Genomic DNA, 21,340 nt, shown 5'->3' with positions numbered 1-21,340 from the left:
TTGTTATTCTTGTTCTCTTCCTCCCAGGTGAGCTGGATGATCACCTGATGCCGGTGGGTAAGGAGACGGTGAAGTATGAGGAGGAGCTGGACCTCCACGATGAGGAGGAGACCAGCGTACCAGGCCGGCCCGGCTCCACCAAGAGGAGGCAGTGCTACCCTAAAGCCGTAAGAAAGTCTCGTCCCTTACAGCTCGAGTTCCCTGACTCTCAGTGGATGATGAGAATGAGCATCGCAAAGCAAAGCCAATGTACATACAATGTATGTCTCTGGTTTGTTTAATGGGACAAACACACACTCAATAACAACACAAACACCATTGATGCAGCACTATGCCCTCCATCCAGAATGGAGAGATGTCTGGCCGAGTGCTTCCCGAGTCACGTCATGGAGACGAGCCATCCCATAGCAGCCGTCGCCGTGGCTTGTCGGAGTAGAAAAAGGGCCGAGCAGAAGCCTCCCAGGATGCATTGCTCACAGGCTTGCTGCCGAGCAACGCCAGAGACCAGTTTCGTAATACACAGAGACATCAGTTTTAAAACGCCGCCGTTTAGGGGGAGACTTTGAGGAAGGTCTACTCACATAGGAGGACGAGGAGACACTGAGTGAGGTAGCACCAGGAGTACAAATATTCAGCACTCATGGACTCTTCTCCATACAATTTAGTTAGAAGAAACGTGTGTGACAGTGTGTGCTTGTGCTGCTTTAATGACACAAGTCCGTGCTGCAATACAGGCGGAGAAGTTACAGCGATCCTCCGGTTAGAGCCCCCCCGCGCTCGCTGCAGGTTGAGTCCCTAGCTTTGGTGTACCTGTAATGACGAGGTCACACGCAAAGCAAACTTTTTCGGGCGCATACTTGTTTTACTGATGCAGAACAAATGATGTACATGTCAATGAACAATAAGCAATTAGGAATGCTCCTCTAGAATAATTTGTTGTTGTTGTCCTCTTCAGATACCAGAGTGTCTACGGGACAGTTACGCTGTACCAGAGCAGACTTACTACCTATATGTGATCGGGATGGTCCTCACCACCCCTCTCCCTGATGAACTCAACTTCCGCAGGAGGAAGCTCTACCCACCGGAGGACACCACCAGGTGCTTCGGCATCCTGACTGCCAAACCCATACCTCGAGTACGCCACCCGGTTAACACCTTTCAGACCAGACTAACATGTTTTCACCTCCTTTATTCACTTATCCAAGGAAAGAAATGTCTTCAGTGTCGTCCTCTCATCATCGGTTATGGGTGGTGCTTTCCTTCTGTCCAGATCCCCCATTTTCCGGTGTACACCCGCTCGGGCGAGGTGACCATCTCCATCGAGCTGCAGAAGTCTGGCTTTGCGCTCACCACCGTGCAGCTCGACCTCATCACCCGCCTGCACCAGTACATCTTCTCCCACATCCTCCGCCTGGAGAAGCCGGCGCTGGAGTTCAAGCCCACACTGTCTGACTCGGCTTACTGCGTTCTACCTCTGAATGTCGGTGAGTAGAATCGCTCTCGGTAGAGCTCGGTGGATGGTTTTGTCCTGGCGTGTGCAGATGCTTATCAGTGCTCTCTCTCTCCTCTCTCTCTCTGGCCGCTTCTTTGACTCCTTCAGTTGGGGACTCCCACACTCTAGATATGGACTTTATGTTCATGGAGGACATTGAGAAGTCTGAGGCCCGCACCGGCATTCCTACCACTCAGTACACCAAGCAGAACCCCTTCACCTTCAAGCTGGAGGACTACCAGGATGCTGTTATCATTCCAAGGTACCATGGTTACTTGTATAAATGCTCCTGATGTCACTGGTTTGAGCTACATAATGACTCACTCATAATGACTCAATACATAATGTCTCACTCTCCCTCCCTCCCAGGTATCGTAACTTTGACCAGCCTCACCGCTTCTACGTTGCCGATGTGTACACAGACCTGACGCCGCTCAGTAAGTTTCCTTCGCCAGAGTACGAGACGTTTGCCGAGTACTACAAAACCAAGTACAACCTGGACCTGTCTAACCTGAACCAGCCGCTTCTGGACGTAGACCACACCTCCTCCAGGTCAGCAGCACCGGGATCCTGACACTTAGATATAGCTGTAAACCGCTGTTCATTTGGATGTTTTTTATATAATTACACTTCAACAGGTGGGGTCCCATCGGCCCTGTGCGGCTTGTGGGTGTGACTTTTTTTGCCACGTCATCACCATTGAAATCTATATAACCTATGCGTTTATGATTATATTGTTTACTAGAGCACAAGCAAAGTTCATCAGATTTGAAATGTAGTCTAGAAAATGTAGGGTGAAAATTCATTTTTTTTTCTTTCATATCACAATATACATCGCAGAAAAAATCATTGCAATTTCATTTTTTTTTTTCAATATCTTGCCCTATGTTACACAATGTGTTCAATGGAACTCCACCAATTGTACACATCAGCCTGTGTTTTACAGGGTTTTCAAGTAGTATAAAGCCTTAAGTGTGCTCAGAGGGAACTGTGTGAAATCTCATGAATGTCCTCAAGTGATGTCACTCGAGCCAGCGTTGGTTGGAGTCAGAAAGAAGTGATATAACCAGACCCTTGTAGCCTGCTGCTCATCTCTGCTACAGGCTAGTAGAGGCTCCAGGATACATTGGCTGCTACTAGCATAACCACACCCGGATCTCCCACCAAGCTCCTCGCAGGCCAGTTGCATTGTGGGTAATTAAGAAGCCAGGTTTTGACAAGGGAGACAAGTGCAAGGAATAAATAACTCGATCCCTCTGGATCTGCACTGTTATAGGAGGTTTTCACAATACTTTGAGTCAGTCCTTGAACCTGAGTCTTCTCTTATATGATTAGCAAAAGCCAAATTTGTCATAAAGCCCCAGTGTACTGACAGCACGTTGTACATGTGTTGTGTTGGGACAGGCCTAAAGCCGAGGCGCTTGTTTTCTTTGTGCTCTCAGACTGAACCTGTTAACCCCTCGACACCTGAACCAGAAGGGCAAAGCCCTGCCCCTCAGCAGTGCAGAGAAGAGGAAGGCCAAGTGGGAGAGTCTGCAGAACAAACAGGTAACGGTGCCTCTGTGGTGGTCACAAGGATGGCAGCACTGTGCTGGAAAACACAGCCCCCTCATTCATGTCAGTGAGTCCAGTAACGCACCGCGTGTACACTGTAATTGTAGAGAAGGGGTAAAAGTGATTTTTAGAGTTCTGTGGGTGTAATAAAGCGCTGTGCAGCGTTTTGATGTCTGATAAACCTTGATATTCGTGGATCTGTTAGTTACACCTTCCTGGTCTACATTTTCACCTGAATCAACACAAACCCCTCCATATAGCGCTCGCTCACACCGTGTTCACTGATCAGTGGGATTTAAATTTGTCAGCAACACCGAAGACGCATTCTAGTTTTCATCAGCCTGCCTGTCATCATGCTTTTTTGATTTTCATGTCTCCTAAGTACTTTGAGGCAGATGTCATCATCTTTGATGTGTTCAGTTACCATGGTTACATGTGTTGTTCACGTGTATGTACGTGAAATGATGAAGCGAGGACCTTTTGGACAGACATGGGCATAAACTATAGATAATTCAGGTTTATTTCAAAGGTTGCTTTTTATTTAGTTTTTGAGCCGTTTTCATCATTTTTAACAGTAGAAGCTATTAAATATGGTTTAATCATGTAATGTATGACTCTGCACAGATACAAATCTGGTTTAGTCATCACCTGAAAAGAAGCAGACGCAGTCCCTGTATGAACTTAGGGTTTTTTAGTCAAGTGGGAAAGGGGCTTCAGACACACCAAATCTAACAGCCACTAATATCTGGGCTTTTGTCTTCAGCGGGAAAGATTGCAATCTGCATTCATCAGGGACAAATGACTCTGCAGTAGCCACGGGTATTTAGCGGATAAAAAAACCTCGGTGGTTTGTTTCGTTTAAAATGTGACGCACAAGAAAAAGTAAAGTCAGGCATACTCGTCTACTTTTAGTGGGTTTTCCCCACTTTAAAAACCCCATTTACGCTTGGTGGAAAAAGGGTATGTGTGAGTGTGACCACCTACAGAAATGAGTTTCAGCCACGTTACCTTCCATACGGTCTGTCCTGCAACAGTCCCGGTCTAAACTACTGTTGTGCTTGTCAGATCCTGGTTCCAGAGCTGTGTGCCATCCACCCCATCCCCGCCTCCCTGTGGAGGAAAGCAGTGTGTCTGCCCAGCATCCTCTACCGCCTCCACTGCCTTCTGACCGCCGAGGAGCTCCGAGCCCAGACAGCCAGTGAAGCCGGAGTGGGAGCCCGGACCCTGCCCCCTGACTTCAGGTCTCCATCACATACATTAACACATGACTTCCTAATGATACGTTCACTTATTCCATTTGCTGAGTCAGGACTTTGCGTAATGAATGGAACAATGGCCTTACACTATATTACTCTACTGTAACACTGCAGTTCAATTGCACAGAAGTTATTTATGCATAATCTCCCACAGTGTTAGGATGCAACACATGAAGTACGCTGGTAGTACTGAAAGACACCTGCTTACTCTGTTAGAATGAATCAAGAGATGTCGCCGCTGGTGTGTATTGGTAAATACTAGGGGTGTAACAGTACCTGTATTTGAATCGAACTGTTTGGATCCCCCTGAGACCCAAACAGCTGTTAATATCTACTACTCGCACAAGCAGAACAGAAGTTCTGGAGCGCGACTTTTACCTGGAACATGTTTTTGCAGCGCACCAGTTGCTGTCAGCTTTTTGCTGAGTCGTAGCATTCTAGTTGGTTTACCTCGGTTTGCCGGGGTAAGGAAGCTCAATGGTACACAAATTGTGTGAAATGGTATGCCGAAAGTTAAACTGAAGTCGGTTATATATGTGGATACACTTCTAATATTCAATTTTACCAGAATGTGCTGATTAGAGAATCTTTTCATCATAGCTGCATATATGCGGGCCCACTCAATCGTAGACGACACAACTTTAAAGCATATAATTAAAGTGCTTAACCTTTTTTTTAAAAAGGTTAACCTATTTTATAGGCCTCTGCTCGAAAATTGCATACCCATACTAATAAGAGTATATCTCTGGAACCACAAGGTCTATGTGAATAAGTTTGGTGTTATCATAAAGGGAACACTTGTGAGATTTGTTCAGATGTGTAAATATCAGTATATATGCTACTGGTTAAGAGTAAATGAAGATGGGACACAGCACAAATTGAAAAGTTTCAGGTTCGCCTAAAAAAGAAAAGCACTTTCAGGATTATTATCTCTTTGGAATGATGCAGCTGAATGTCTAAACCTCTCCCAAATCATAGCACAATATGTGAAGAGTCTCTCTGCAAAGTCTGACTTTGATAAAGTGAAGCAGAACAAAATTAGAGAGGTTTTAGTACAGAGTTCAGGCGAGGTCTCCAAAATGGTCATTTTGGCACCACCTGTGCCATTTGAATTTCTCATGCACCAAACTATATATTTCACTTGTATATCACTAATGGTGTTCAATACATCCAAATACAGCAGTGTTGGCTTTATTTTGAAAGCCAGAATCCTCTCTGTGTCTCTCTGAGTCCTCTCTGTGTCTCTCTGAGTCCTCTGTGTCTCTGAATCCTCTGAGTCCTCTGTGTCTCTCTGAGTCCTCTCTGTGTCTCTCTGTGTCTCTCTGAGTCTCTCTGAATCCTCTCTGAGTCCTCTCTGTGTCTCTCTGAATCCTCTGTCTCTCTGAATCCTCTGTGTCCTCTGTGTCTCTCTGAGTCCTCTCTGTGTCTCTCTGAGTCCTCTCTGTCTCTCTGAGTCCTCTCTGTGTCTCTCTGAGTCCTCGCTGAGTCCTCTCTGTGTCTCTCTGAGTCCTCTCTGTGTCTCTCTGAGTCCTCTCTGTGTCTCTCTGAATCCTCTCTGAGTCCTCTCTGTGTCTCTCTGAGTCCTCTCTGTGTCTCTCTGAATCCTCTCTGAGTCCTCTCTGTGTCTCTCTGAGTCCTCTCTGTGTCTCTCTGAATCCTCTCTGAGTCCTCTCTGTGTCTCTCTGAGTCCTCTCTGTGTCTCTCTGAATCCTCTCTGAGTCCTCTCTGTGTCTCTCTGAGTCCTCTCTGTGTCTCTCTGAGTCCTCTCTGTGTATCTCCGAGTCCTCTGTGTATCTCCGAGTCCTCTCTGTGTCTCTCCGAGTCCTCTCTGTGTCCTCTCTGTGTCTCTCTGAGTCCTCTCTGTGTCTCTCTGAGTCCTCTCTGTGTCTCTCTGAGTCCTCTCTGTGTCTCTCTGAGTCCTCTCTGTCTCTCTCTGTGTCCTCTCTGTCTCTCTTTATGTCCTCTCTGTGTCTCTCTGAGTCCTCTCTGAGTCCTCTCTGTGTCCTCTCTGTGTCTCTCTGTGTCTCTCTGAGTCCTCTCTGTGTCTCTCTGAGTCCTCTCCGTGTCTCTCTGAGTCCTCTCTGAGTCCTCTCTGTCTCTCTCTGAGTCCTCTCTGTCTCTCTCTATGTCCTCTCTGTGTCTCTCTCTGAGTCCTCTCTGTGTCTCTCTATGTCCTCTCTGTGTCTCTCTGAGTCCTCTCTGTGTCTCTCTGCGTACTGGAGTTTTTCTCGATGTCAGCCCCCTGTGAGTACGTAGGGCTCTAATCTCAGCAACCTATTGGTCGATTTCAGTGATTGACACCTCATTTGAAGCGTTATAGCCAATAGAATTGAGCTATACCCACGAGGACGAGATCGACAGCACTGTTAGCCAATCGGAATCAACAAGGCGCCATCTATCTTGAAGCGTAGGATCCGATATGCTGAAAGTCAAATCCTCACTCCTGCTCAGAACGGCCCCACTAAACGTCCGGAATGATTTGAGTGAGACACAAGATATACGTTGAACAGATATCAGTGTTGATTTGCGGGGAAAAATGCTTTTTCTTCGTAAGAAGAATTTGCTGACCGTAAAGCGATAAAGCGTTTTGTGTTGCTGCTGTTCGTTGGCTCATATCTCGGTGATGCTTTGGTGGAGAGAGATGTTACGGATATGTGTGGAATCTGCTTGCTTTTTGTCATCTCGGTTTGTTTGCTAGCATGTAGCTTCGATCGCTAGGTCCTGAAATGTGCTGGGTGAGCTCACTCCTGGCGAAATATGAATATGATATTTTGGTAATTCTTTTAGTTGGTGTTTGAGTTGTGTTTGGATCATGTAAAAACGGCTTACATATTCTTGTAGCCCAGGTTCCGTTGTTTAATTTGATGTGAAACATCATTATATTCCTTTGTGATAAGTGCATTGTTAGACACGCTGTATGCTAAACTTTCTCCCTAGCCCCCGGGGGGCCGCTCGGGCTTAACAGGTTTTAAGCCCTGCTACATTCACTGTACAGTCTTATGATGGAGCATTACAGAAATACTTTACATTTATAACAGACATTTTAGTTATTTATTTTAGTTATTTATTGGCAATATGCCAGTATTTGATTGCCTTAACTGTTAAAGTAAGAATTATGGCCAATAAGCCGTTTAATCATTTAAAAAAATAAATGAACAAAAAAACTTTTTTTCTGCATTTTCTTTGTTATCCTGTTGAGCAGTTTCCCAGCATCCTAATGTGTGTGTGTGTGTGGGGGTGTGGGGGTGTGTCGGGGCAGGTACCCAAACCTGGACTTTGGCTGGAAGAGATCCATCAACTGCAAAACGTTCATCTCCTGTCCTGACTCCGGCAGTGAGGACGACGAGGGTCACTGTACGCACCAAGAGACTGAGAGCCCTGACCCCGATCCCATCACTCAGCCCAGTAGTCACCCCTCTTCCCAGCCCGAGCAGGGGCCCCAAGCAGCCCCCGAGCCCGGAGCAGCCACATGCACGAGGAACCTAACCAACGGCACTGCCCTATTCACCGACTGTGATGACGACGGCCACCACGACGAGCACCTTCACCAACGTGACAATTGCCAACGCTCCCAGCCCCGCTCCCCTGGGCTGCAGAGTCCTGAATCAATGCAAACCACTACCTCAGTTCCCGTGCAGCCCTCTCATGGCTCGAAGAAGCCCAGCTCCAGTCCTCCGCAGCCTAGTGATGAATGTACACCGGGGAGGACCTCACACCACGCATATAAAGCTACCTCAGTCTGCAGCCAGGCGGCCACGGGTCCAGACGCCTCCACAGCACCTTCTCCTGATCCGACTGCTGTCCCCCAGCTCGAAGCCCAGACCGGAGACTCCCCCAAGAGCCTGGGGCCCAACCCGGGCCTCATCCTGCAGGCCTTGACCCTATCCAACGCCAGCGACGGCTTCAACCTGGAGCGGCTGGAGATGCTCGGAGACTCTTTCCTCAAGCACGCCATCACCACGTACCTGTTCTGCACCTACCCCGATGCTCACGAGGGGCGGCTTAGCTACATGCGCAGCAAGAAGGTGAGACAGTTCATGACTTATTATGAGGACGACAGAGTATCAAAAGTGAATTGACAGTTTGAAGACATTTTATTGCTTCTCTGAATGCTAAAGTTGTGTCGCAGTAGCTGATTGCAACAGTTTAGGAAAACATGCACACATAGCACACAATTTAAAAAATAAAAATGTAAAAATATATTCCAGTTAAAGCTGCTATTTCTTACACTGTTACATTGTTTTTCAGGAGCTTTCACCCTTATTTTGAGGCCTTCATAAGCGGAAGTTTGCTCATTTGTCATGGAGACTTCCTTCTTAGCTCACATGATCACGCTGAAACCATGGCAATGAAGCAAACTCCTCCCACTCTAGAAGTCCTCACTCTTTGGCTAAAAGCTCCAGAAAAACAGATTTACGTATTTACAGAAGCGTTATCTTTCTTACTTGTTTGGGTGTATGCTTGCTTGTAATTTACAACTACACGCTGAAGGACAAGTGTGACATTTTTTGCATGTTCAGCTGACCCGCTGTGCACTGACTATTATCCTTCCAGTAGCACCTCCCCTTTATTGGAGTTAGTTGATTTATGAAAACGTTTTTCCATTATTAGTGACAAATATCCTTTGTCCGTGTCGATGTGTCCTTGAGCAAGACACTTAACCCCAACTGTCTCCCGTAGCTGTGCCTGTGGTGTGTGAATGTTAGATAGTCCTGATGGGCAGGTAGCGCCTTACATAGTAGCTCCTCCCATCAGTGTATGAATGGGTGAATGTTGACATGTAGTGTAGGGGTGGGAATCACCAGAGGTCCCGCAATACGATATTATCACGATACTGCGATATTCTGAGTATTGTGATAACATAGGCCTATATTGCGATTTATTACTTTTTTTAACTTCAAATGATGTCCCCAAAGGAAAACTGTGTCAACATGTTTTATCTAATAAGATAAAGTTTTCAGTCTGTTCATCTCACTTCAATCATTTTTATTGCAGCAAAATAGGATTGTCAAGCAGACAGACTGACCAACAGTGTCATAAATGTTGCATGAACCTGACAAACTGAACTGTTTGTGTTACTACATAGTCCAACTCAACTAAATGCAAACGTGTGGACTCAGTATATGAACTATAACTTATATAAGTAGGATATAAGAGTTATATAACTCAGTATAACTTGCGATGCGTGGACGTCAAGGGCAGAGAGACAGTTATGCGCTGCACTCTCCCCATGAGCCTGGCTACTGTTGGCAGATTTAACCCCGTTGTGAGGCCAGATGTCTTTGTTTTGACCAACTTCCTACCAATCACGCTGACCCGGGACCTTTGCTGACCTCACCAGAAAATAACTCAGCACCATCTAGTGGACTGAACGCTATACAAGTACAGTCCATTTACAGGTGAAAGCAGACTAATACTCAGTGCATCTTTTGATTTGGTCAGCTCTTCTCGTTAGTTTCACTAAATATCCAGGAACCAATCACATTCGATGTGATGAAGTTATTGACGATGGCGTGCACAGGTCTCGAGTCATCCTCTAACCCTCTCCTCTAGGTGAGTAACTGTAACCTGTACCGTCTGGGGAAGAAGAAGGGGCTCCCCAGCAGGATGGTGGTGTCCATCTTCGACCCCCCCGTGAACTGGCTGCCTCCTGGCTACGTGGTCAACCAGGACAAGAGCAGCACAGACAAACTGGACTCGGAGGAGGTCAGTGGCTTTCATGCTTCTTCTCCACTTTATACTGCACTGCAGAGGGAGGAAATAAGAATTAGCAGTGTGTGTGTGTAAGAGAATGCTTGTGCTTAGTGACTCACAAATGTAGCACGTTCATGCATTGATTTCTGTCATGGATCTTGTCAGTGTTATGATGTGTTCAGCCCACTAGAGGGCAGGCTTTCACCTTGTCAGGCAGCACATGTTTGAGTCTAGACTATAATATATTATAATAAATGTAAAAACAACATGTAGTGCTATTACACTAAGATGATGATGATTATAATATCTCAATGTAGCTCTTGGTACAACAAGGCAGCTTAATGTGACTAAAAGACAATTCCAGGTGAAGAATTCAGAGAAACATACAACATCTCAGTTTATCATAACTCACTGCATACACAGTCAATGACTACGGCCAAAAAGGCCTTGTTGTTCTGGAGGGTTCCTAACTGAGTGAAATGACCCGGACGTATCAAAGTGGCAGCCGTGATAAGAGCTGATCCAATTCTCTGACTGCTAAGGAAAGGTGCTCCAGTGCTTCCTTTCTTATCTCCTTTAGCAAAGGACACACTGGACCATCCTTTATGAAAGAAAAGAAGATAATGCCGCCCCACAATTCCTTGCGGCAGCAACTTCAAATATATTTCAAACGTCTCCTGTGTCATTTACTGTAGAAAATTGTCTCTCGAACTCAGTATTCATATTGTGAATAAATGTTTTGCTGTTTGAATGATGAAAACTGTTGGAAATTGTTAAGCTTTCAAAGAGCATTTTAGTGACATTTGCATGTGACAAATAATTGTCTTATGATTATAGACACCCCCAAAATGTAGCAGTCTAGGCTTTCAGGGGTCTGAAGTGTCAATCAACCGTATTTTGCACACTGACTGGTATCCTTATGAAGTGTAGGGATGAACGTTGTAACGATGATGATTGCATCCATCATCCAGGCCAAAGAGGAGCTTCTGGGCAATGGGCAGCCTGAAAATGACGATGATGAGGACGATGAGGAAGGCGAGGAGGTGGACGAGGATAGTGAGCTGATGCTGAAGGACGAGCCAAAGGACGAAGTCAACATGGAGGACGATCTGGAGTACTACAAGGAGCACATCAAGTTCATCGACAACATGCTGTTGGGATCTGGTGCGTTCGGTAAGAAGATCTCGCTGAGTGGCTTCCCTCCCCCTCTCGCCCCGGCCTCAAGCTCCTCCCCCACCACGGAGTCTCCGTACGAGTGGAAGCCCCCCAAGAAGCCCCACCACCCCACCGCAGCCCCCTACCCCTCGGAGCCGGTGCCCAGCGCGCCCACCGCAGAGGAGTTCGACTACAGCTCGTGGGACGCCATGTGCTACCTGGACCCCAGTAAGGCCGGGGAGGAGGACGACTTCGTGGTGGGCTTTTGGAACCCGTCTGAGGAGAACTGCGGCGCAGAGCTCGGCAAGCAGTCGATCTCCTACGACCTGCACACGGAGCAGTGCATCGCCGACAAGAGCATTGCTGACTGCGTGGAGGCTCTGCTGGGCTGCTACTTGACCAGCTGTGGAGAGAGAGCAGCCCAGATGTTCCTCTGCTCACTAGGCCTCAAGGTAAACATGTACTTCATGATTCAGCAATGGTACTTTCTACTAGAGTGGGGGCTAGTTCATGAGAGAGCAGGCATTCTATATGACTGACAAAGTGGAAACTCTCCAACATGACTTGACATCTTTGTGTAGGAAGTTTCACAGCTGTCACACAGGTATTAAGAGTTGTTTTTCGATGACATCAGGTGTTACCGTTGGAGAGAGGGACCCAGACTGGAACAGTGGTGCAGAGCTGTCAGATCACCGCCATCGACCTGTGCTACGGCTGGCTGAAGATCCCGCCCCGCTGCCTGCTGGACCATCCAGATGCAGAGCGAACTCTCAACCACCTCATCTCCGGCTTCGAGAACTTCGAAAGAAAGATCAACTACACCTTTCAGAACAAGGCTTACCTTCTGCAAGCCTTCACCCACGCTTCCTACCATTACAACACCATCACAGGTCAGACTTCACCTCACAGCGTCAGTTTACTGTACAGTGTTTGGGGATTAGAAGTAGCATCTGGTTATGAAAACTGTTGCTGGTAAAGGATGTCAAGGCATTGAGACATGAATCTTTGTTTAGATATGTTATATGACTGTCGATGGACGATGGCAAAAATTCCATCCATCCTGTCCACCCCTTGATCCATTTATACATCCACACATCCATCCATCCAGATACGTCTATCCACACATCCATTCATCTGTCTATCCATTCATCTGTCTATCCATCCATCAGTCTATCCACACATCCATCCGTCTATCCACACATCTATCCACACATCCATCCATCTATCCACACATCCATCCATCTATCCACACATCCATCCGTCTATCCATCCATCCGTCTATCCATCCATCCGTCTATCCATCCATCAGTCTATCCACACATCCATCCGTCTATCCACACATCTATCCACACATCCATCCGTCTATCCATCCATCCGTCTATCCATCCGTCTATCCATCCATCCGTCTATCCATCCATCCGTCTATCCATCCATCCGTCTATCCATCCATCCGTCTATCCATTCATCCGTCTATCCATCCATCCGTCTATCCATTCATCCATCCATCCGTCTATCCATCCATCGTCTATCCATCCATCCGTCTATCCATCCATCGTCTATCCATTCATCCATCCATCCGTCTATCCATCCATCCGTCTATCCATCCATCCGTCTATCCATCCATCCGTCTATCCATCCATCCGTCTATCCATCCATCCGTCTATCCATCCATCCGTCTATCCATCCATCCGTCTATCCATTCATCCGTCTATCTATCCATCCGTCTATCTATCCATCCGTCTATCTATCCGTCCGTCTATCCATCCGTCTGTCTATCCATCCATCCGTCTATCCACACATCCATACGTCTATCCACTCATCCGTCTATCCACTCATCCGTCTATCCATTCATCCATCCATCCGTCTGTCTATCCATTCGTCCGTCTATCCATTCATCCGTCTATCCACACATCCATCCGTCTATCCACACATCCGTCTATCCATCCATCCGTCTATCCATCCATCCGTCTATCCATCCATCCGTCTATCCATTCATCCGTCTATCCATTCATCCGTCTATCCATTCATCCGTCTATCCATTCATCCGTCTATCCATTCATCCGTCTATCCATTCATCCGTCTAGCCATTCGTCCGTCTATCCATTCGTCCGTCTATCCATTCGTCCGTCTATCCATCCGTCCGTCTATCCACACATCCATCCGTCTATCCACACATCCATCCGTCTATCCATTCATCCGTCTATCCAGTCGTCCGTCTATCCACACATCCATCCGTCTATCCACACATCCATCCGTCTATCCACACATCCGTCTATCCACTCATCCGTCTATCCATTCATCCGTCTATCCACTTATCCGTCTATCCACTTATCCGTCTATCCACTTATCCGTCTATCCACTCATCCGCCTATCCACTCATCCGCCTATCCACACATCCGCCTATCCACACATCCGTCTATCCACACATCCGTCTATCCACACATCCGTCTATCCACACATCCGTCTATCCACACATCCGTCTATCCACACATCCATCCGTCTATCCACACATCCGTCTATCCACACATCCATCCGTCTATCCACACATCCGTCTATCCATCCATCCGTCTATCCACACATCCGTCTATCCATCCATCCGTCTATCCACACATCCGTCTATCCATCCATCCGTCTATCCACACATCCGTCCGTCTATCCATCCGTCCGTCTATCCATTCGTCCGTCTATCCACACATCCATCCGTCTATCCACACATCCATCCGTCTATCCACACATCCATCCGTCTATCCACACATCCATCCGTCTATCCACACATCCGTCTATCCACACATCCGTCTATCCACTCATCCGTCTATCCACTCATCCGTCTATCCACTTATCCGTCTATCCACTTATCCGTCTATCCACTCATCCGTCTATCCACTCATCCGTCTATCCACTCATCCGTCTATCCACTCATCCGTCTATCCACACATCCGTCTATCCACACATCCGCCTATCCACACATCCGCCTATCCACACATCCGCCTATCCACACATCCGCCTATCCACACATCCGCCTATCCACACATCCGTCTATCCACACATCCGTCTATCCACACATCCGTCTATCCACACATCCGTCTATCCACTCATCCGTCTATCCACTCATCCGTCTATCCATCCAGATACATCTATCCCAGAGGTAGCCACCACGGTGCCCGCAGAGACCACGCGAGTCGCCCATAAGGCGTGTTCTAAAAATAGCACTAGTCACCATGGAGCTCCGTCTAAAAATTTTAGTTGCTGTTGTAGATTTTGATGAATTGAGAGTGGGATGTGTTGAGAGTTGAGACTGGGATATGCTCAGCAGAGTTTGTGATAATTGTCTGAGGGCTTGTGACACTATTCAGATTACCCGTGGTCATTTGACTGTGACTCAGAAGTAGAGCGGGTCGTCCTTCAATCAGAGGATCGGCGGTTCGATCCTCCACTAGTCCATGTCAATGTGTCCTTGGGCAAGACACTTAACCCCAACTGTCTCCCGTAGCTGTGCCTGTGGTGTGTGAATGTTATAGTCCTGATGGGGCAGGTAGCACCTTACATGGTAGCCCCTCCCATGAGTGTATGAATGGGTGAATGATGACATGTAGTGTTAAAGTGTTTTGAGTGGTCGGAAGACTAGAAAAGTCTATACAAGTACAGTCCATTTACCATTTAATCCATTGTTGGTTTGTTGTTAGTCAATTGTTTGTGCTTAAATGTTGAATCTTGTATTCAAATGTCACCTCCCCACATGTACGGTATGACCGTTTATTTTGTTTCTCTTCAGACTGTTACCAGCGGCTGGAGTTCCTTGGCGATGCAATTCTAGACTACCTCATAACAAAGCACCTTTATGAAGATCCGCGGCAGCACTCTCCAGGCGTGCTGACCGACCTGCGCTCAGCACTCGTCAACAACACCATCTTTGCCTCTCTGGCCGTCAAGTACGACTACCACAAGTACTTCAAGGCCATCTCGCCGGAGCTCTTCCACGTCATTGACGACTTTGTGCAGTTTCAGCTGGAGAAGAACGAGATGCAAGGCATGGACTCCGAGGTGAGTCCTGTATCCCCCAAGAAAACCCACAGCTAGCATCGGTACTGAACAACAAAGCCCTGCAGGAAGAAACCTAATCTTTGCTGGAGTAGTTTTTTTTAACCCCCTTAAAATAATAGTCAGTATTAAAAAAAAGAAGTTCTGTCTAAATAACAAGGCTGTCAGCTTCTATGAGTCTGTTTCATATGCCAATGCTTTTAGCAGTTGGATTTAATTAGCCTGTAAATGGCTATCTGTGCACCAGATCTCCTCTCATTCTACTGGAGAGAGGTACTCCTCTGCCCCAGGGACAGCAGGCTCATACACAAACATACTGACAATCCAGCTGAAAGGAATAAAGAACTGTACTGCAGGAATACAGTATGGTACCACTCACTGTTCACTATTGGGCTCACTCCTCATGACTACATGATGAAGCTGTAAATGTAGCATGTAGTCTGTCAGTGAATGGTTTAAAGAGCAACTTAACGCTCCCTTCATATATTTATGAAATGCATTAAAACCCAGACTCTCACTCACTGTCTGCATTGGACGTCTTTAGGGTTGCAAATGATTGTAGAATGTCAATGGGAAGTTTTGGCACAATTTCAATATAAACATTGTACCATACAATAGTGTAAATAATTATTATATTTTATTTAACTGTTGACTTCCAGAAATTTCCAAGAACTTCCCATGGAAAGTTTCCACCTTGAATGTTCCTGGAATTTTGCAACCCTCAACGAATTTCATCTGTGATGATGATGAGGATGTTTAAGGGGAAGCTACCACATCATAAGTCTACTACAGAGCGCACAAACCTGACAGCAGAGTCATTTCACTTTAGTATTGCATCAAAGTACTTTGTTTTAATAAATGACTGTTGATATGGTCTGCTGCAAGGGACATTTGTCATTTTAACCAGAGAAAGGATTGAGAAACACCTACCTAAGCTGTTTAGTGTACAGAGCCTTGCTATCTATTGAGTCCTTGTATTTCGCCAATCCGGATGTCAGAACCCAAAAGAGGTTTTCAAAGTCTAACGCTGTTAATTTCCTCTTGCAACCTGATGCTTTTCACTGTGAATTAGTATCTGCATTTTATTTGGTCAGTGACAAATGATTGTTTCATGATAATAGAATCAAGCAGAAGAAAGCAGAGATTGTGGAGATCCCGGGCTCTGCTTACGGAGTCCATCATGTCGTCGTCAGCAGGTCTTTACAGGCCGCGGCTCATTGACTGCTGGATACTGGATGTGCTAACGTTACAACCAAACTCTTCTTCAATCCCATGCAGCATGTCAGGGCTTTAGCCAAACAACCAGCATCCTCCGAATGGCCACGCCCCCGACAACGCTGTTAGCAGCAATACCAGGAGCCGAGCAACTTTTGCTGCAGGATAATTCCAGGCATCCAGGCTCGGGTTCTCTCTAAATGTCTGGACTCTGAGTCAGCATGTAATCTGGTGCCACTGGTTAAGGTTAACTTTCTCAAGTAACACTTGCGTTTTAGGAGAGTGAGTGTCTGTACATCGTCAGGGAAACTCTTAATGTCTTCAGTCATTGTTCAAAAACGAGCCAACACAACTTGTAAGTCAGTGTTAACTAACGTGTTGAGAGAATTATTCTGCCTCCAGCTTACGTTGTCATGTTGAACAGAAAAGCTTTCTGTCGTGCTGATTCAAAATATCCTTTTGTGTGTTTTGGCAACCAGCTGCGTCGCTCTGAAGAAGATGAGGAGAAGGAGGAGGACATCGAGGTCCCCAAGGCCATGGGGGACATCTTTGAGTCCCTAGCCGGAGCAATTTACATGGACAGCAGGATGTCACTGGAGACGGTGTGGCAAGTGTATTATCCAATGATGAGGCCACTTATAGGTGAGGAGGAGTGAAGGCACATTGATTTATCTACGCATTCATTATTTTGCCAGTCATGATTGTTGGGCAGTTCGCGCATGAGTGGGTGATTGCAAACATTCAGGATTTTTTCTAGTTGGGTGGACGTGTGAGGATGTTTATGATGACGCCTTTTTATCTCCTCACCACTTCCAGAGAAATTCTCTGCCAATGTGCCACGCTCTCCTGTGAGGGAGCTGCTGGAGATGGAACCAGAAACTGCCAAGTTCAGGTAGGAGACCAGCACCTATGACACCTATTACATTTATCATATGGAATATGTTATGGAACATATTCATTGTAGCTATGCACAGATGAAAGGATAGGGGTTAATGACTGTTTAAGACCTAATTGTTAATGTAACTTGTGGCATTATGAATTTCAGTACAGTTTGAATGTTTCATGAAGTTCAAGTACAACAAACCTATTTTGTAAAAAAAAAATATATATATATATATATATATATATATTTGTCATAAATAATCATGTCTCATATTTAATCAAAATCATCAAAATGCAGTGGTGGGCCGTGCATTGTATACCTGGGCCTTCACTGCTCAACACCTATAAATACACTAACTGCAGAGTGCAGATGCATGAATACGCCGAGAGTGTGTCTCCTCTCTGCTCTGACTTCAGCTAGGACTGCTACGCAAGAGAGTGGAGCCTGTGAGTGCTTTGGGGCGGCTCACGGCAGCTGCTCGTTCACCACAGTGCAGAACGTACGTGCTGTCACGTCAGAGTCAAAACACCAGAAAAGTCTCCAACACCAGAACAAGTTGCTAGATTTGTCACTTAGTCTCCATGAGGGTTTGAAAAGTCGCCAAGTTGCCAACACTGGCACCAGCTAAATATGTCCCCAGAGCAACATAGGACGTAACAATGGTTCCTATCACATATTAAACCAAACAAAAATCCATCTTCATAAAAACAAGTTGTACTAATAATAATATATAAACAAGCATATTAAAGCTACTGCAGATGTAAAAACAAATGCATTTAACTTACCAAAGCTGCTGTTCACTATTTAAAGACAAAGTCCATGCTCCTTTCTTTGTTAACAAAGAGTTAAATCCCAACTCACAAATCCGTTTCTCCTCTGAAGGAGGAGGAGGAGGAGGAGTGTTAAAAAAACAAAGCTAGGTAAAAAAAAAAAATCGACACCAAGCAAAATGCAGAAAATGTCATCATTTCTTCCATAACGTTCAATTTGAACTCTTACTACTCTGATTAAACCTCTGCTTAGGTTTCGTTTTCCAATAGTCACGTGCTCGCCCACTGACCAATCACAGCACACTCTGCACCTCACTGCAGAGCTGTACATGAACACTGAGCGGCATGTAATGCTGACGTAGCTATAGGCCAGCTAGCAGGCTCTGACACGTCAAAGAATATGCCCAACATGTCAAACTAAAGATCTGATTGGTTGAACACTATGACAATCAACAATATCGTCTCCATTTACTTTAATCTGCACTGGCTGGAGGTGTGAGTCTGCAGGCCTCTGCCTCTCTTCTTACCTAGAGACACAGAGGTGAAATCTGATTGGATAAAAGCTCTACTTAAAACAAGCTGCACTGGAAGCAGAGCAACTGAGGAAGACAGTAGCTGTGCAATGAGAACATAAGATAATGGGGAAAATATTTTTATATATTATAATACATGTAGTGTATATAAGAAAGATTATTAAATTATAAAATAGATATTACATTACATTACATTAGTCATTTAGCAGACGCTTTTATCCAAAGCGACTTACAATAAGTGTATTCAACATCGGTTTTCGAGAGAACAACTAGTCACCAGAAGTAATAAGTGCATGTCCCTACCTCAAACAAGCATCTAAGAGCATAAACCAGAGCCAACGTACAGTGCAGAAACAAAGGAATGCAATAAGTGATAATAAGATAAGATAATAAGATATAACTTTGTGATTCTGTTTAGGCCAGCAGAGAAGGCCTTGCAGGCCCTGACGGCCCGCCACTGGCAAAATGGTATAAAGAGCATTTATATTTGACTTCGACAGAATAGAAAAAAGACATTTAATATTGTAAAAGCAGAGCAGCCTTGTTACATGGCCATAAAAGGAATTTGATAAACATAGTACAAATAACAAAATGTGCCGTTATTGGTCGTAAATCAGCGAGTCACATTAAACTAAATCAAACACTGTAATATCAGAAGTATAGTTACCAAAGAAATGAAGTGCGGTTGCTAAAACACAACCTAGTGAGGGTGTTTGAGAGGACCTGTACTGTGAGACACATGAGCTCTGAGTTTCTCTGTCACAGGAAGACGTTCATTCATTCATGTCCAGTACTCGCTTATACTCGCCAGTTATTCCAGTCATTGTTTATCGTATAGTTGTTGTCTATGAAACTCAACATTTCCCTCCAGATTTTTCACAATAAAAGCCCGGGAAAGAGAGTGATTTTTCCCTTTTAAAGTGCAAATTAGACTTTCAGAATCCACAGAGCTGAGAGGGTTGGTGTGATGTGAATGTCTGTAGTATCCTTGTAGTCCATCAGTGTGCAAACTAAAAGATGTTACTGCATAAACTCTTCATTTTGACAAACATGTCATTGGGAATATATCCGGCCCTAGAATATCTAGAATGTGAAGCATCAGTGTTTAAGCATTTTAATGAACTGGACAGCAATTCTAAAAGTGAGTGGATTTAAAAAAAAGAAGTTTTCATTGTAAAATGGAAATATTTCTGTCTGTTAATTATGACACAAACAACTTAGGATAAAAGAAAGGAAACGGACAACAATACTGTCAATTATAGAAATAACAGCATAGAAAGTACAACTACTGGTGTACCTATCAAGACAACAGGTGACTGTGGAGGAAGTGTTGAGTCGGCATTGTATTGGGAACATGAGATATTAGGATTAAGGTCCATCTCCGATCAGCCTGTTTCTGGCATCTACAATGTGACACCCTGTTCCCGTTCCTCTGTGTGCAGCCCTGCAGAGAGGACGTATGACGGGAAGGTCCGGGTGACGGTGGAGGTCGTCGGTAAGGGCAAGTTCAAAGGAGTCGGCCGCAGCTACCGGATCGCCAAGTCGGCAGCAGCGCGACGAGCTCTGCGCAGCCTCAAAGCCAATCAACCTCAGGTCCAAACCAACCGGGCTCTCAGCATTAGCACCTAAGCTGCTGACGCTAACGGTGGGAAGAAGAACAAACCCAACACCAGCTTCCCGACAGCGCAACGCCAGCCCTGCATCCTCAGCCCTGCATCCTCAGCCCTGCATCCTCAGCCCTGCATCCTCAGCCCTGCATCCTCAGCCCTGCATCCTCAGCCCTGCATCCTCAGCCCTGCGACGGCACAACCGAGGAGACGCAACACAAGAAGCAGAACTGAGCTCTCAACAGATTTCACATCAGATCTTTTTTCTTTCTTTTTTTTTTGCGCAAACACAATCTTTGCTTTCCCTCTCCGCTTTGTGTAATCACATGAGTGCTTTATTAACGTTCAGCAAAGTGTTTAAAAGGTCAGGTCGCAATCTCTATTCCTCACCGGTTTAGGTTTTTTTTGCTTAAATTCTGTCAATGAGATGAGGCTTATGCTTATTGTGTAGTATTAGATTGTACATAGTTCAATCAAAAGGTGTAAATCAAAGTATGTAGAAAGAACAACAACTAAACGCTAAACTCCTCAGCCTGTGCACTAGTGCCAGTCGCCCCAACCGCAGACGTGGCTGACGGATCCCACTGGAGCAAGACCCCGGTGGCACTTCTGTGTGAAATCTGTCTTGAAATGGTATTCTTAATCATTTTTGCACTTATTCCATTAGGGTCTGTTACTTTGAGAATTGTGTGGTGACGTTGACACCAAAATCATATACGTAGCAAAGTATATAAATATATAAATATATATATATATATATATATATTTATATTTATATATATATATATATATATATATATATATATATATATATATATATAAATATATATATATATAAATATATATATATATATATATATATATATATATATATATATATATATATATATATATATATATATATAAATATATATATATATATATATATATATATATATATATAAATATATATATATATAAATATATATATATATAAATATATATATATATATATATATAAATATATATATATAAATATATATATATATATATATATATATATATATATATATAAATATATATATATAAATATATATATATATAAATATATATATATATATATATATATATATATATATAAATATATATATATATATATATAAA

At 44.7% G+C, this 21,340-nt stretch overlaps 1 protein-coding gene across 7 annotated transcripts in view; it reads left to right on the top strand.

The window, feature by feature from the left end:
- The window catches only part of dicer1 (dicer 1, ribonuclease type III), a 38,403-nt gene extending 17,480 nt beyond the window's left edge, over positions 1-20,923 (top strand). For all 7 annotated transcript variants that reach the window (XM_076106932.1, XM_076106929.1, XM_076106931.1 and 4 more), the window contains 15 exons: positions 28-167; positions 956-1,135; positions 1,271-1,484; positions 1,601-1,754; positions 1,862-2,044; positions 2,935-3,040; positions 4,112-4,287; positions 7,562-8,327; positions 9,856-10,008; positions 10,968-11,603; positions 11,786-12,041; positions 14,924-15,192; positions 16,884-17,046; positions 17,221-17,296; positions 20,033-20,923. In XM_076106932.1, coding sequence (XP_075963047.1) covers positions 28-167; positions 956-1,135; positions 1,271-1,484; positions 1,601-1,754; positions 1,862-2,044; positions 2,935-3,040; positions 4,112-4,287; positions 7,562-8,327; positions 9,856-10,008; positions 10,968-11,603; positions 11,786-12,041; positions 14,924-15,192; positions 16,884-17,046; positions 17,221-17,296; positions 20,033-20,219 — 3,659 coding nt within the window. In that variant the 3' untranslated portion in view covers positions 20,220-20,923. The remainder of the gene's footprint in view (positions 1-27; positions 168-955; positions 1,136-1,270; positions 1,485-1,600; positions 1,755-1,861; positions 2,045-2,934; positions 3,041-4,111; positions 4,288-7,561; positions 8,328-9,855; positions 10,009-10,967; positions 11,604-11,785; positions 12,042-14,923; positions 15,193-16,883; positions 17,047-17,220; positions 17,297-20,032) is intronic.
- Positions 20,924-21,340: the final 417 nt, after the last annotated feature.

The sequence above is a fragment of the Anarhichas minor genome, unplaced genomic scaffold, assembly GCF_050575085.1.
Source record: "Anarhichas minor isolate MPS153535 unplaced genomic scaffold, ASM5057508v1 ptg000037l, whole genome shotgun sequence".
Classification (NCBI taxonomy): domain Eukaryota; kingdom Metazoa; phylum Chordata; class Actinopteri; order Perciformes; family Anarhichadidae; genus Anarhichas; species Anarhichas minor.
Note: the sequence above shows the minus strand (reverse complement) of the source record. Positions and strands in the feature narration are given on the sequence as shown.